General features: G+C 43.2%; 1 protein-coding gene across 1 annotated transcript; it reads left to right on the top strand.

The window, feature by feature from the left end:
- The first annotated feature begins 7,675 nt into the window (after window positions 1-7,675).
- LOC123430266 (NDR1/HIN1-like protein 12) lies at window positions 7,676-9,057 on the top strand. The gene is made up of 2 exons (XM_045114143.1): window positions 7,676-8,057; window positions 8,413-9,057. Exons 1-2 carry the CDS (start codon window positions 7,848-7,850, stop codon window positions 8,851-8,853), a joined length of 651 nt encoding a protein of 216 aa, XP_044970078.1. The 5' UTR covers window positions 7,676-7,847; the 3' UTR covers window positions 8,854-9,057.
- The last annotated feature ends 7,645 nt before the right edge of the window (window positions 9,058-16,702 follow it).

Here is a 16,702-nt window from a genome sequence, read left to right as displayed (position 1 = left end):
CATACATGAAGTAAATAATGTTTTCAGTAAGTTTGGCAAATTCCTGCTATGGGATCGAGTTAGAAGCACTAGTTTGATAATCACAGTTAGAGTGGAGTAACTCAGAGATATTCTAGTAAGTATTGTGTTTGGGGAAGGGAATGATTTTCAGACAGGTTCTCTCATTGTTCCTATTGTCATCCTACAGCAGGAAATATTGGGTGCACAGGCACCAGATGAGGATCCTGTTCAGCACCATGGTAATCCTCACCCTGTTCCACCACAATATTTCTATCACCCTAACCAGCACAACCACTTTTTGCCCACTTCACTAGCATGAGCATAATGAGCACCATGCTCCCATAATCCCACAACCAGTCCCGCAGGTGAACCTTCAGTTAGAACTTAATTTGGAAAATGATGATGTAGATGATAATCATGAGGATGAAGAGTAGCAAGTGGACTTGCTAGGTTGGGGGCACTGGGCCATGGCGCAATAAGTGGATATGGAATTGTAGGTAGCAGAATTGTTTGAACTAAATAATCTCATGGCTCCTATGGAAGAGGACATTAATCAAGATATGGAAGATAATAGCAGCATTACTATTTATTTTGTTCCATCTGATAGTAGTATAAATTCTACATCTTCAAACAATGGTCCTTTGGCACCAAATGTCCTAGCTTTATCATATGTGAATGTTGTGGTTACGCCCATTAGGCCAGAAATTCCTCAGGCTCATAAACCACCCCAGGAGGCTAATGTCCACTTACGAATGACGGTACCAGAGAATATTGTATGGCCTACAACCATTCAAGCTCAACAAGTTTCAAATCGAAGCTTGAAAGTTGTTACGATACAATCTGCCCCTACAGCTAGACAATGATGAGGACCCTATGCAGTTTGAATTATTCGTATATAATATGAATGGGACCCATCAAGCAAACCTGAATCAAGTAACTAATGATAAAACCATGAAAGACTTATTGAACTCAACTGAGATGTCAGACAATTATGCTACAAAACAGGCAAACAACTTGAAGACAAGGATCAATGAAGATATAAGGATGGACACTAAGGATCAGAAAGACATTGTGGATTGAGGTGAGCTTCATTTAGACATGTCTGCCCCCACCTGGTTCCTTAAATCCTGATTATATTAATCAAGCCCACACTACTTTCCTAGGTTTGGTTCCAAACATTGAGCAAGAAAATTTACCTGCACCAAGTGCTACCACAATCTGCAACTAGATCCAAGTGGAAGAGTATATTGGCAAAAGGATCTATAATATGGAAAGAACACTTTGCACCAACTTCTAAAAGTAAAGATGTAATACATGTAGTTGTTGACTGGATTATTTTCCTCTACATCGATCTTCTTTCATCTAACAAGTATGAATGGGCTAGAAAATTCATAAAATCTAGTGTACCACTCTGCCATTTGTTATTCTAGATAAATACCCTCTTGACAAGTTACTTGTCTGTTATTTTAAATCTCATAATCACAACACACAAGAGGTGGACAAATCTTCGCCAATAGATCTTGCATCTACTTAGGGGATGCCTGCATCATCAATTTCTGCTTTACTCAATAATAAAAAGGGAAAGGAGAATGTGTCAATGGTGGAAACGAAGGTAAGAAGAAGCTGCAGACAACAAAAGATCTCAAAAGGATTTAAGCAAACATTATGTAGAGACAAAGATTTCCTTGCTTGCCATGCTGCTCCCCTTATTATCCCTACAAAAGTTATTAAAATTTTGAATACCTTTTTTGCAAGGTATCTGACAAAGCTACCTCTGAGGAAATGATACACAAAAGGGGCAATAAGAGCATGGGGGAGCACTGCAATGGAGGGGAGAAAAGCCTCTAAGGAGCAGAAGAAGAAGTGGATCTAGATTCCACAACTATAGAAACACAACCTTTTACATTTGAGTCATATGTCAGCAATGTGTAATTTGTCAGTTCGAGTGATATGTAGCAGGATATTGAACTCAAACCTTTTGATACCTACTATGCTAGAAAACTCTCTTTCGCTATCAGACTTGAAACACTGATGGAATGTTATATGTTATGTGTGTATGATTTGGCCAGTTATTTATTGCTCAGTAGTAGTTTATCACTCAATCCACCATGAATAGGGAATGGAATGTTCTTAATTGGAACATCAGACGGATTAATGATCCCAAGAAATGGGCAACTATTGCCAATAAAATTGATGAATCTAACTGCACTATTTTATGCTTGCAAGAAACTAAGAGAGAATTCGTTGACAATTTTTATATTAAGAATTTTTGTCGGAGAAGATTTACTAAATTTGAATTCCTGCAATCCAATGGAGCTTCACGGGTACTACTGATTGCATGGAATGAGAAAGTGTTTACAAGACAGATCCACCATATCAATGAATTCTTACTATCAGTTCAATTCACAACTAAGCACAATGGAGACAAGTGGATTCTTACAAATATCTGTGGACTATGCTAGTAGAGTGACATAACCGGATCTCTTAACTAGTTCCAAAACTTCCCAATGCAAGGTGGTATTGACTGGATTATTGCTGGAGATTTTAACTACAATAGGTATCCACAAAACATAAGTAGAGAGGGTGGCAACATTAATGATATGTTCATGTTTCATGAGGCAATCAACACACATGCTCTTGTTGAAGTCCCACTTAAAGACATGAATTTCACATGGATTAACATACAAGATGCTCCACTCTTAGAGAAACTGGATTGGTGTTTCACATCTCAAGCATGGACTCTAAAATACTCGTCAACCTTTGCATTCCCACTTTCTAAAAATACATATCACAATGTATTTATTATGATCAAAATTGGTTTAGCAATCCCAAAATAAATAAAAAATCTAGATTTGAAATTTTTTAGTTGGAACATGAGCACTTCAAAGACATAGTTAAAGCAATATGGTCACAAGAGGTAAATGAATTGGAAAGTGCAAAAGTCATTTATATTTAATTTAAGAGACTCATAAAAGGATTAAAGAACTTGTGTAGAGGCATTTCTGATTTGAAGAAAATCATAGCTAACACAAACTTCATGATTCTATAATATGACATTAGAGAGGAGTTCATGCTATTAATTCTTGAAGATAATAATGCAGAAAAATCCTTAAATATCATCTAGAAATAGTAATGGAGCATGAGAGAAAATACTAGAAGCAAAGGTCCATAATCAGGAAGATCAATATGGGAGAGGCCGACACCTAATATTTTCATGCTACAACCACCATAAAATTCAGAAATAACTATATTACCATGCTACAAGGTGAGTTTGGCAATGAACATTATGATCATCCTGCTAAAGCTAGCATTCTTTACAGATATTTCAAAGCCAGAATGGGGACTAGTAACCCAACTCAGAATTCTCTTCTAATGCACCATCTGGTGCACCCCATGTATCGGCTAGCTGACTTAGTAGCACCTTTCACTAAGGAGAAAACTGACAAGGTTATCAAACAAATGTGTGCCGATAAATCACCAGGACCTGATGGTTTTAATGCAACATTTCTCAAAAACTGATGGGAGATCATTGCACTTGACTTTTATAACCTTATCGAAGACTTTCATTCAGGCAATATCAACATCAAGAGCATCAACTACTTCTACATCACTCTCATTCCAAATATTGACTCTGCCTCAAGACGTGCTAAATACAAACCATTTTCATTACTAAATCACACACTAAAGATCATCATAGAGTTGTTAGCCAACAGACTTCAAAGATATATTCTCAGATTGGTTCACCAAAACTAGTATGGTTTCCTTAATGATAGATGTATCCAGGATTGCTTAGCATTGGCATATGATATATCCATCAATGCAACCAGAGTAAAAGGAACTCATCCTATTGAAGATAGATTTTGAAAAGGCATTTGACATGCTCAATGATGATGCCATTCCCGTAATCTTACAAGCAAAGTGATTTGGTTCTAAATGGATACAATGGATCAAGAAGATATATGTGACTCGTTATTCATCTATCCTACTTAATGGTGTTCCAGAAAAGAAAATTCTAAGTAAAAAAGGAGTCAGACAAGGAGATCCACTCTCAGCACTGATTTTTATGATTGTTGTAGATATGTTACAGACCGCACTAAATGAAGCTAGGAAGAACTCTCTAGCAGAATCCTCACTCACGCATAGCTCATGCACTAAGTACCCCCATCATCAAATATGCACATGATACTATTCTAGTGACCAATGCAGATAATAGACAACTCTAACACGTCAAAAATTTGTTGCTCCACTTTGTTGAATACACTAGACTAAAAGTGAACTATTCAAAATCCATCATGATTTCACTCAACAACACAGAAGACAAGATGATTATGCTATCAAACCTATTGAACTGCAATATTGGTTCATTCCCACACACTTACCTTGGTGTGCCATTGGGTCTAGCCAAACCCAGAGTTGAGGACTTTGTACCCATGTTGAATAAAATTGAAACTAGACTATTGGGTTACTCCACACTCTTATCCACTAGAGATAAACTAATTCTCATCAAATCAGTATTCTGCAACATGCCAACATTATTTATATGCACCTTGATGCTTCCTTTGACTATGGTCAAACAAATCAACTCCTACCTCATGAACTGTTTTTGGAGAAAGTATATGGTGCGCTAGAGAGAGGAGCAATACTCAGGGATCAAGTTTGCAAACCTAAATCTCATGGGGGATTAGGGGTCCTGGATATTCATGACCATAATAGAGCTCTACTCATGAAATTTATTCATAAATTCTTTAACAAAGAAGATACTCCATGGGTTAACATTATACGGAAGCACACTACTAGGAAAGTTTACCGGGAGATAAGATTGTTGGTTCATTCTGGTGGAAATCTACCCTCTAGCTCCTTCCAACATTCAAGCAAAAGGCTATATGCAAATCTGGAAAAGGAGACACCATTCTCTTCTAGTCTCATAAATGGCAAGACAATCCTCTTCGGGACAAATACCCACTGCTTCGCTCATTTTCTATCAACAATGAGATCACACTGCTCAAAGCACATGAGCAGATAGAGCTTAATCAATTATTCCATAGACCACTATCTCTCCAAGCATACGAGCAATTCAATGAACTTCAGGATTTCCTTACCAACACAAATGAATCTAGAGGGATGCTTGGTCATATCTCGTCAGCCCACAAATATTCATCCATGAAAATGTACAAGAGTATTATTGATATGAACACAACACATAACATCTTCAAGCTCATATGGAAGACTGCATGTAGACCAAGCCACAAAATCTTCTTCTGGCTCTTACTACATGATAGAGTGAACACAAGAAACAGGTTACAACGCAGAAGTATGTATCTGGAAGACTACAAATGTGCACCCTGCATTCATTCTACAGAAGAAGCAATTATCCACCTGTTCTGGGATTGTACATTTGCAATATATTGCTGGTTTTCTATCACTCCCTTTAAGCTTAGAGACATCTCAGTCTACGATAACATATTACTCACAATGGACAAACTTCCATCACACATTGCATTGGAGATAGTAATCATGGGATGTTGGAGCACCTGGTTGACTTGGAATGACAAGATTTCCAGGAGGGCACTAGAATCTTTGAACACATGAAAATACTATCTGAAAGAAGGGCTACATGTGACATAAATAAGATCAAATCAAGACAAAGTAAAACATATGTGGACAATGTTGTTGAAATATATGCACACAATGGATGGCGGCCGTCGACATAAGTGTCTGCGCACAGATCCAAGTCCACGGGCAGATATGAGAAGGAATTTACGGGGCGCCATTAGAGATGTCCTTATCCGGTGTGAATTATTGTAAGCACAATCTTAACAAACTAGTTTACATTCAGTTTCAGCTCTAATAACCTGGTAATCGTTTTGTCTGATTGGTCTAGAGTGATTAGGCGCGTCACAAACCGTAACCCCAAACTTCAGTATCGATCTGCATAAAATTTACAAAATCTGTGGCAATGTTACTTGTGGACTAAGTTAAAGAGCCACCCTGATGCAGCTTCCTTTTGGTGTCCGCCTTTTGCCCCACACTGCAATGGAAGAGATAAAAGAGGAATTTCCTAATATCTTCTTTTCGGCCCATATTTACCATGCGAATTCCCCCTTTCTGAAAAAAGACCCTTTCTCACAAAGTCACGAGTCATTTGTGACTCGGAAATGAATCTGGCGATCCCAAAGCGTCTCCACAACTTTTCGTCGATGCTTTTCCATCCGAAAGCCCAAATTTTAAGGAAAAATAACACCGCACCAAGGCACCACCATATGCAGTACTACGCGACAACGCTATCCAACAGCAATACTGAATGTTTTCATTTCTTCCCTTAACCACAGCTTTTGAGCGGCTAGTATAATCGTGGACGTTGATCGTAGCATGTGATTGAATAACGAAAAAAATATATGGAAAACTGGATACGAGAGACGATGATCAGAGCAAGGCATCTTCTATACATATGAAGGTTGTGCATCATTAATTTGTATTAAATCAATGATATTTATTTTGGGACACAGAGAGTATGCTCGAAGGTCGATCCTTCTAAATTCTGATGCAACCCGAATGGATGATCGATCCTTCTAAATTTTGACGCAACTCGAATGGATGAGCGATACTTCTAAATTCTGATGCTGCAACTCGAACGAATGATTATTGATTAGGTAGGAGATCGACAAGGCTACAAGTTTATTCAAGTGGAGCACATGGTGCCATGGGGCACAGGGCGGCCGGTGGGGGAAGGAGAGAGATAAGGAACGAAGGGCATCGGCCGAACGCACGCTCCCGGCCGGAACGATGCGCGGCGCCATGCGCGCTTGTTTCACCCGATCCGGGCCTTTTGCATGAGGCGACGTCGGAACCGTCGTCGACGCTCGCGTGCTATGCTATGCTAGTACGCGCCACCAACCTTCCCCACTACGTGCGCGCGCGTCCAGCGGATCGGCAACGGCCGGGCCATGAGAGGTCGGGCACTTGCACGTAGTACTACCAACGCCGATCTAAATTATTGCGCGCCGCGCTGTGCTCTAGGCTGCAGCGGGATGGGAGAAGCTAGCTAGGGATCGGCGATTTCTCTGGCGCTGTGCTGGTTGCCGACCTAGACCTGGCCCGTCTCCGCCATGCGTGCCACCGGCCCTGCCGCTCTGATTAAGTTAATGGCTCTCCTGGTTTTTAATAAAATAAAAAACAGGAATACAGAATGTTTTCATTTCTTCCCATAACCAGGTCTTCAGCGGCTAGTATATTCGTCGATGTATGGAATTTCAGCACAGCGCAGCACAGGTCAATGATTGACAGACCAACCACACAAAAGGTCAGCTAATATTCTCAGAAGTCAGAAGCAGGAGTACGAACGTGCACATGCAATGCAAGACACCAACCTTGATGGTAAAAGCTCCCTCCTGCAAGACAAGAGAAGGAATCTGACGCACTTGACCACCTGATCAGATAGATCGGAGTGAATCGCAATTCACAAGCACCAGAAACACGCCGGACTCGCGCACCGCATCCTGCAGAGAGAGCAGCGATCTCGGATTAACAGATGGGTAAGCTCCATGCCGCCGGGGCCCATGGAGAAGAAGCAGAAGAATCTTCGTCAGTTGAGCTGTACCTTTCGCCCCCTCCCCTAACCCCCAAAAGATAATCGACCTTTTGAAACATGCGCCACACCACACCACACCACACCACCTCTTGTGTGTAGTCTATTTAGGAATTCTATAAGCCTAGCCACTCCCACTCACACCGAGCTTTCCTTCGACCCACATGCTACACATCACAAACAGCCACTGTCCTAGCTAGCAGCTCTCACTCAGACACACACACACACACACACACACCAAAGCCCAGTTGATCAGGTCACCATGAGCAAGGGCAAGGTTCACCACGACTGGATCCTCCGGCGGTGCTGCGGCTCCATCGCCGCCTGCATCCTCACGCTCGCCGTCCTCGTCGGCTTCGTCGCGCTCGTCATCTACCTCGCCCTGCACCCCTCCAAGCCCTCCTTCTACCTCCAGGACATCCAACTCCGCTCCATCGACCTCTCCGATCCGGCTCTCTCCCTTGACGTCCAGGTTGCACATCTCAAACTTCTTAGTACGTATTTTGCATCACGGACTGTGAACTGTTTGGTCCTCGGCCCCAGCTACCCACATAATTAGTAAAAGCGGACTGTTTTAGCGTCCTGTTTCTGTTTTTGTTCTACTGACAGAATTGCAGAGCTACTATAGTTAGTGAACCATGCTAGCTAGCTAGTAGGAGTATCAGAGAATGTTCTTCTTAGAAGAGTAACGTCGGTGTGAGGGAATCTAGCCGGATCGTAGTCAGCTAAGCATATCCAATTTTGTCACGAAATAAAGTACATTTCGTACTACATCTACTCTACATGGTATCTGAAGCAATATTCGTTGTGGTGTCTGACGGACGCAGGTGACCATCGCGTCGCGGAACCCGAACGACCGGGTGGGCATCTACTACAAGACCCTGCACGCCTTCACCACGTACCGCGACGAGCCGGTGACGGTGCCGGTGTCGCTGCCGGCGATCTACCAGGGGCACAAGGACCAGTCGGTGTGGTCGCCGGTGATGTCCGGGGACTCGGTGCCGGTGGCGCCGTACGTGGCGGACGCCATGAAGCAGGACATCGCCGCCGGGTACGTGCTGCTGCACGTCAAGGTGGACGGCCGCGTCAAGTGGAAGGTCGGCAGCTGGGTCTCTGGCGGCTACCACATCTTCGTCAACTGCCCCGCGCTGCTCTCCGCCAGCGGCGGCTCCGTCGGCGGCGCCTTCGCCATGAGCGCCACGGTGGGCGGCAAGCAGACCGTCTCGCTCAAGTTCACGCAGCCGTCCTACTGCACCGTCGACGTGTGAGGGACGCGGACGCACGTCGCCTCGCTGGGGCAACGTTCAGAGCGAACGTCGAGCGCTCTTAATTATTTGCAGGAGTAAATCTTGTAGAGTAGCAACCATGATATGATAGTGTATAATTATCACCAATTTCCTTACCCTGTTTCTGAATCTGTGCAGAATAATGCTACTACTTTTTATACATCGTATTATAAGCTGTTCTTGTTACCACTGAGTATCAAATTTGTTCCTCATTTGACAATCTGTACGCGAACCGGAGCAGAGCAGAGTCTACTTGTAAAAGCAGAGTTTCCCTTCAAGTGCATGCATCTCAGTGTCCGCACCGCATTGCTGTACACACGTGTTGATGTTAGGCTGAAGATGGTGCCATGCGGAAGAGGAATGTACAATGATTTTTTGAGCTAGAGAGATGGAGAGTGACAGGCCAACGTACGTGTGAAACGGAATTTGGCAGCGCGTCACGTCAGCTCCGTGCAAAGGGCAAGAGCACGACCAATGTCACAGCCTAGCATGAGCAGGTCGATTGAAACTAAGAGGATCGCGTGCCAAACAGGCAGCATCATTGGAGGTAGGCAGGTAGCCGAGCTGAGCATTAGTGACAAGTTTATTAGCCTGAAAAATTAGCCCGCACCGACACACACGCATGACAGCTTCATTTGTCACAGCGCATAGCGACCTCCGACCGCGTCTGAAATCTGAAACCGACGTGCGCATGCAGTGCAGGTGCAGCGGACAGGTCCTTCCGCGCCACGACAGTTGTGGTGAGTGTCCACGGACCAAGGCAAGAGAAGATCGTTGCTTCGCCGTGACAGCCGAGGGCGACTCGGATGGTGCAGATCTTGAGCATCTTTAATTAAAAAAAATGTAAATTTAGAGATGAAAAACAAGAAACGTAAAATTTGCATCTTCAAAAAATGACTTTTGCATCTTTTAAAAGGGGTCAACTTCAATAAATGATGCAAAACGAAGATGTAAAAGTGCAATCCAACAGATGATGCAAATGGAGATGTAAATTTAGCGATCGGCTACTATATTGCCGTTGTACAACCATACAATTTTAAATAAAAACATATGAATCAAAACTTAAAAATTAAGATGTCCATAATATCAATATTATATAATTCATCAAATCTAGGACATCAGATGCAACACAAATTTAACAAAGTTCTTGCATAATACAACAAACAAATTATGAAACTAGGCGACTCTTTCATCATGCCATATCCAATACTTCTTCATTAAATCCGTCTGAAGTTGATGGTGCGCATCGGAGTCTCTAATTTGATTGTTGACCTTCATGAAACATTTGATTCACTCCTTTTTTTTATTGGCATAACGCGTACACCCATCAAATCTTAATAGGTGTAATCTATATTTTGGCCATGCTCATTTTTAATGATCATGTTATACATGATCACGTAAGCAGTCATGATATATCAAAGATTTTTTTATTCTCAGAATCTAGATGGTCCTCGCACAATATCAAATTGGGATTGCAAAATCCCAAATGCACTTTCAACATCTTTCCTAGCACCTGCTTGTGCATTATGAAAGATGAGTTCTTTCTTACCTTAGGGTTTTTGGATAGGCCTCACACTAGTACTCCACCTCGGGTAGATCCCATCCGCGAGATAGTACCCATAGTTGTATGTATGCCCATTTGCTTCGAAGGTCACTCGTGGAGCTTCTCCATTGTCTAATATGGCAAAAAGAGGTGACCGGTCGAGCACATTGATGTCATTGCAAGATCGAGGAATCCCAAAATATGAATGCCAAAACCATGTTTCATGACCGGCCACTACCTCAAGGATGATAGTGGCATCCTTCTGGCAACCCTTAAATTGTGCATGCTATGCTTTTGGACAATTATTCCACTTCCAATGCATGCAATTCACGGACCCTGGCATACCTGGGAACCCACGGGCTTTGTTCATCTCCAAAAGCCTCTAAGTGTCTTGAGCATTAAGTGTTGTTACGTACTGTGGACCAAACACTTCCACCATAGTCTTCGCAAATTGTTTGACATAGGCGATAGAAGTGCTCTCTGACATCGCAAAATTGTCATCAATGTAGTCTGCCGGAACACCATCAGACATCATGCACAAAGCGGCGGTTGCTGGTGTCAAAACCGGTATATCTCGGGTAGGGGGTCCCGAACTGTGGACCTTGGATCAATGAGTTACAGGAGAAAGGGGGAGACAATATTTACCGAGGTTCGGGCCCTATTGAGGAGGCAAAACCCTACGTCCTGCTTGATTATATTGATGTGGATGATGATTACAAAGTTGATCTGCCTCGAGATCGTATGAGCTAAAACCCTAGATGAGTCAACCTGCCTACATGGACGAGGACCCCGGGTTTATATAGCCACCAGGGGATCTAGGGTTACATACAACCGACCTCCTGCTGAGGGCGGCTTGACCGACCTAGTCTACTTTACTTGGACGCCACGCCGGTCTTCGGTGCTTTCCTCCTTGAATACAAGATGACCACACAGTCCGGCCTCCAATTAGTACGGCCCATTAGGTCGGCCTCTTCGTAGCAAGCCGATTACCTAAGGACCCCTTAATACCGTACTCACTCAGTAGCCCCTGAACTAGCCTTCAATGCCGATGTGCAGGGTCTTCGTATGCTCGCGCCCAGAGTGTTCGGTTTGCAAGGCGAGTTCCCCTGTTTTCTCCGATCACGGAACGATAAATTAGTCTTCGGTCGGCTCACGGTCACCGAAGCGTCGCGGGGCCCATATCTTTTAACTGTGCACAAAGATTAATAACAATTCTCAATTTTCGCATGCTTCTATAAATGCAATCACTTTTAGCTATCCCTGACGGAACTGCTTCCTATAGCAAGAGGAGGTAACGCCCTTTATAAACAAATCAAAATCTGTTTCAAGGTTCCATCAGCCTCCAAGCGTCACCAAGAAAGCCTAGGGTTCCAGCACTCCGGAGTCATGGCACGTTCCTCCTCACACCCCTTGGCCCCCTTTCGGGGGACTGAGCCAGTTGCTCCCTTTCCCTTCTCCGTTTGCGCGAACTCGAAACTCAAGGATATCTTCCCCTATCAGACCTTGTGCTTACTCGCGCCGGTCTGTCCTCTACCAATGGCGAAGCCTTTGCAGAAAACTTCCCTTCCCCTCAAAGGGGAGAAAGGGTTTGCTTTGTTTCTTTCCTACTGCGAGGGGTGGGATTCCCAGTTCACCCTTTCTTCAGGGGGTTGTAGGAGTTCTATGGGCTATAGCTCCACAATCTCACCCCTCACTCCATGCTTCACATCTCAAGCTTCGTGGCCTTATGCGAGATGTTCCTAGGTCGCGAGCCCCACTTTGATCTATGGAGAAAGTACTTCTCTGTTGTTCCCCGAACTAGAGGAACGACATTTTGGGAAGTGGGTGGAGCCGAAGTATGGCGTATAGTCGCCACAGGATACCCGATCGAGACACGGAAGAAGGAGACCAACGAGTAGCCCTTGGAGTGGTCTTATATCGAGGATGTCCCCCTATTCAAACCAGTTCGGAGAGGTCTTCCCGAATACTCCGTGACCCCTTTAAAGAAGCGATTCAGCTGGCGGTCGAAGAGCACTTCCCAAGAGGAGAGCTCCTAAGTGAAGCGCCTATCTTCCAAGGTTAGGGTACTTACTCATAGTGGGCTGACCATCATTGACATGATGGCAGCGGCGATTACCCGATGCGTCCAACCACTCCAACAGCGTACACACCCTTTGTGGCGCTATAGCGGGACGAGTGATTCTACCCAATCCAGACAGCAGGGACTGGACGATCGGAAGGCCCTGGGAGCCGTTCTAGCCGATCTTTTCAAGGGGGAATAAGAAGATTTATCCCGCCTCACCTCAAGGATGGCTATTCGACGTATAACCCCATGGAATGGGTAAGTGTCTTAATATTCACAGCCTGGATATTTATGTCCATTATTGCTGACCAATAACCCCTACTCCCTCTCCGTAGACTTGGAGCCGCTGGATCGAGACGATAAACTGTCCCGCACCCCAGCTTGAGGACTTCGCCCGTGACGATGACCCCCGATTTCACGAAGACCCCGAGATTTCGATTATCTTTGAGGACGGGGTGTTTTATCAAGAGAGAATTGACGAGAAGAAGGTGGCCCTTGATAACCCACAAGTATAGGGGATCACAACAGTTTTCGAGGGCAGAGTATTCAACCCAAATTTGTTGATTCGACACAAGGGGAAGCCAAAGAATATTCTCGAGTATTAGCAGTTGAGTTGTCAATTCAACCACACCTGAAAGACTTAGTATCTGCAGCAAAGTAGTGTGATAGCAACAGTAGCAACGGTAACAGTAGAAGCAGTGACAGCAGTAGCGGTAACAGTAGCAGCAGTGACAGCAGTAGCGGCAAAGTAACATATAAGGGTTTGGAAGTCTGCCCTGAAGACTTACCACGAGTGTTGGGCGAGGACTGTGTGTTCTTAGCCCAAGGAGAATACGGTAGGGACTGTGTGTCCCGGGACTGTGTGTCTTTTGGTTTCAATACCAAGCCGCTCCAAAACAGATGTACAACTGTCACAACAGTTGGAACTGGGTCATCAACTACTGTCTTCGATGTGAAACGGGTTCTAATTCCTCAACTCTTTATATTTCTCATATTATGTGTTGATGATTTTCACTGTCACTGTTTGAAGAATTTGCTGAAGACTTTCTCTGAAATTCCTCAACCCAAATTCTTCACGCTAGTTATTCCTCATCTGTTTTGTGCGTGCCTGCTCACTGTGCAATCTGTTTTCACATTCCTCATACTGAAAAACTGCTGTAGTGAAACTTTGCACTCCTGATCCTGTACTGTTTCCGCTGTAAGTTAGTCATCAGTGAGGAATTTCCTCAAAAGGAATTTCCTCACTGATGAAATTCTGAAAATCTCCTATTCACCCCCCTCTAGTCGATATAACGCACTTTCAATTGGCATTAGAGCAAGGTACTCCCTTGTTCTATGTGATTTTGGTTTAACCACGTGGAGTTTTAGTTATGTCGACTACAGGCATGATTAAGGTTACTGCAGCATGTCATACTTTCGAAGAAAAGAACTTTCCCTTCTGGAAGACCAAGATGCAGATGCATCTACAAGCTATTGATAATGATCTCTGGTATATTGTGGAACATGGCGTCCCCATCATCTCTGCTAGTGTCTCTGCTGTTGATGTGAAGAAATTCAAGCAACTTGATTCTCAAGCGAAGAATATCATCTGTGGCCATCTGAGCCCAGGTCAGTTTGGAAGAGTGAGTGCTTTGGGCTCAGCGACACTTATCTGGGAGAGACTGTGCAAAGTAAATGAAGGAGTATCAACCCAGCGTGATTCTCGTGTTGATGTTCTTCGCAATCTCTTCAATCGCTTCAAGAGGCTTGACAATGAAAGCTGCCGAGATACCTTTGATCGCCTCACTGACATATCAAATGAACTGCAAGCACTGGGAGCTCGAGACATCACTGATCACGAAGTTGTGAAGAAAGTGGTAAGATCTTTGGATTCTTCATTTGATACATTAGTCCTAATGATTCAAGAAAGACCAGACTACAAGATGCTTGATCCAGCTGATATACTCGAAAGACTCAATACTCATGAATTCCAGCAAGAAGAAAAGAAAGATCTATATGGACCAAGTGCACTGAAGGCTAGAGCAATTTCCTCATCTGAAGAAGAAGACTCGGATGATAGCATTGGTGATCCTGAAGAATTTGGACAGGAGCTTGCAATGCTCGTGAGGAAATTCCAGAGGTTTACACGACGTGGCCAGTTCGGTAAATCTTCAAGAAGAGATATGAGGAAATCAGAATCTTCATCTGAGGACTACAAGAAAAGAACCTGCCACAAATGCAAGAAATCAGGTCACTACATTGCTGATTGTCCCCGTTGGGGAAAGGAATCAAAGAAGAAGAAATACAAGGATGACAGTTCTGATGACTCGAAGAAGAAGAAGAAATCTTCAAAGTCCTCATCTTCAAAGCCCTCATCGCACAAGAAGACTAGTTTCAGAAAGGCTCGGGCACTTATTGGCAAGGTAATGGATTCCGAGGCAGAATCAGAGGAATGTGATGAAGAGGAGGATTCTGATGAAGACTCAGAATCTGGACAGGCCAGTCTTGCACTTGCAACCACTTTCGTCAGCAAGTCAATCTTCAACCTTGAAGAAGATGATAACACCATCCACACTGATGACTATGCTGATGACTTCGCTCCAACCTATTGCTTCATGGCAAAAGGTTCAAAGGTACCGAATGATGCTTCCTCCTCTAATTCAAGTGACTATGAAACTGATGATTATAAAAAAACCCAGTTACAGTAAACTTGCTGTCATTGCCACTAAACAACAAACTGCCCTGGAAAAGCTTCAGAAACTGCTAGATAGAAGTGATGATCTGTTGAATGATGAAATGAATCTTACCCAAATCCTCACTGAAGATGTAAAATGTCTTTAGTCTAGATTTGATAATCTTCAAGATCGTTATGATACACTCCTCACTGATCATGAGAAACTTTCCTATGAATTTCTTCAAAGGAAGCTTGATCTAGAGAAGCTGAGGATTTCTCATGATGATATTCGTATGGAAAATGATTCATTACTAGCTCAACAGATCAGCGCTGCTCAAGCTGAATTCATTCCTCCTTGTCTTAAATGCATTGAACGTGAAACTGTTAATTCTTCACCAGAATCATCTAATGCTTCTATTGCTACAAATTCTTCAACTGCTCCTGTAGTGTCAAATTCCTCACTTGAGGAAAACACAAATGCCACTGATAAAAATGCAGGGCTGAAGGAATTGTATGTGACAGGCATATACAAAAGTCTGAAAGGACATCAAACCATTTGTGATGTGCTCAAAAAGCAGATCTTGAACAGGAACCCGAGGAAAGAAGGAATTGCCTTTGAGAGGAAATTGAATGCTGATGGATCTTATTGGAAACCTGAGCAGTATCCTAAAACCTCATGGGTTGCTGCTACTGGGCCTCCTTTTGATCCATCCAATCTAACTGGTTTTTCATGTGAACTATCCTCTTCCTTAGATGAGTCATTTGACTCCAACTATAAACTATTCAAAAATCAATCTCGTGAAGTGTTTGCTCAATATGTTGGAACTAACTGCAGGAATGGCCCTCCCTTGAGGAAAATATGGGTTCCCAAAAGTTGTCTTGAAAATCTTCAGGTGAATGTCCTCATGAAACCACCAATGAAGAATCTGAACCCTAGATCAAATTCCTCAGGAGGACCAAATTCTTCAAGAGGATCAAAATCCTCAACTGGTGAAAACTATGCTCGTACCCGTGCTAATGCTTATAACATGCAGGAAAACTACAAGGAATATGAATACGAGCGTTACTCTTCAAATCATTATGTTCATAAATCCTCAAACCAGTTTTGTGCATATTCATATGAGTACTTTAACCCCCTACTGTTAAGAGAAGTGCATTAGCTTCAATGCCTCCGTTCTCATATGGTGCTCGCAGGATGATGAATGCTTTACCACCCCTTCAGATGTGGGTGGTGAAGAAATTGAACTAATCACTTCTGCAGGACAGGTCTGCAGATGAAAATCATCATCTGAAGAATTTACTGGAGACATGAGGAAATGCTTGATAGGGCGCAAGCTAATATTGATGAAAAAGAAATATTTCACACGTCCTTATAATTTTGTTATGATGAAATTCCTATCTTATGAAATTGATATCATATTCTTCAAGTTTGAAGCATATGAGATGGTAAGCTGTACTAATTCATCTGCAGGATGACAAACCCAAGAGTACTGAGTGGGTTCTTGATAGTGGCTGCACACATCACATGACTGGTGATAAAAGCCTGCTGATGAATATGCCACTAATTCCATCA

The sequence above is a fragment of the Hordeum vulgare genome, chromosome 2H, assembly GCF_904849725.1.
Source record: "Hordeum vulgare subsp. vulgare chromosome 2H, MorexV3_pseudomolecules_assembly, whole genome shotgun sequence".
In the NCBI taxonomy this organism is placed as follows: domain Eukaryota; kingdom Viridiplantae; phylum Streptophyta; class Magnoliopsida; order Poales; family Poaceae; genus Hordeum; species Hordeum vulgare.
This window is presented reverse-complemented; position numbering and strand designations above follow the sequence as displayed.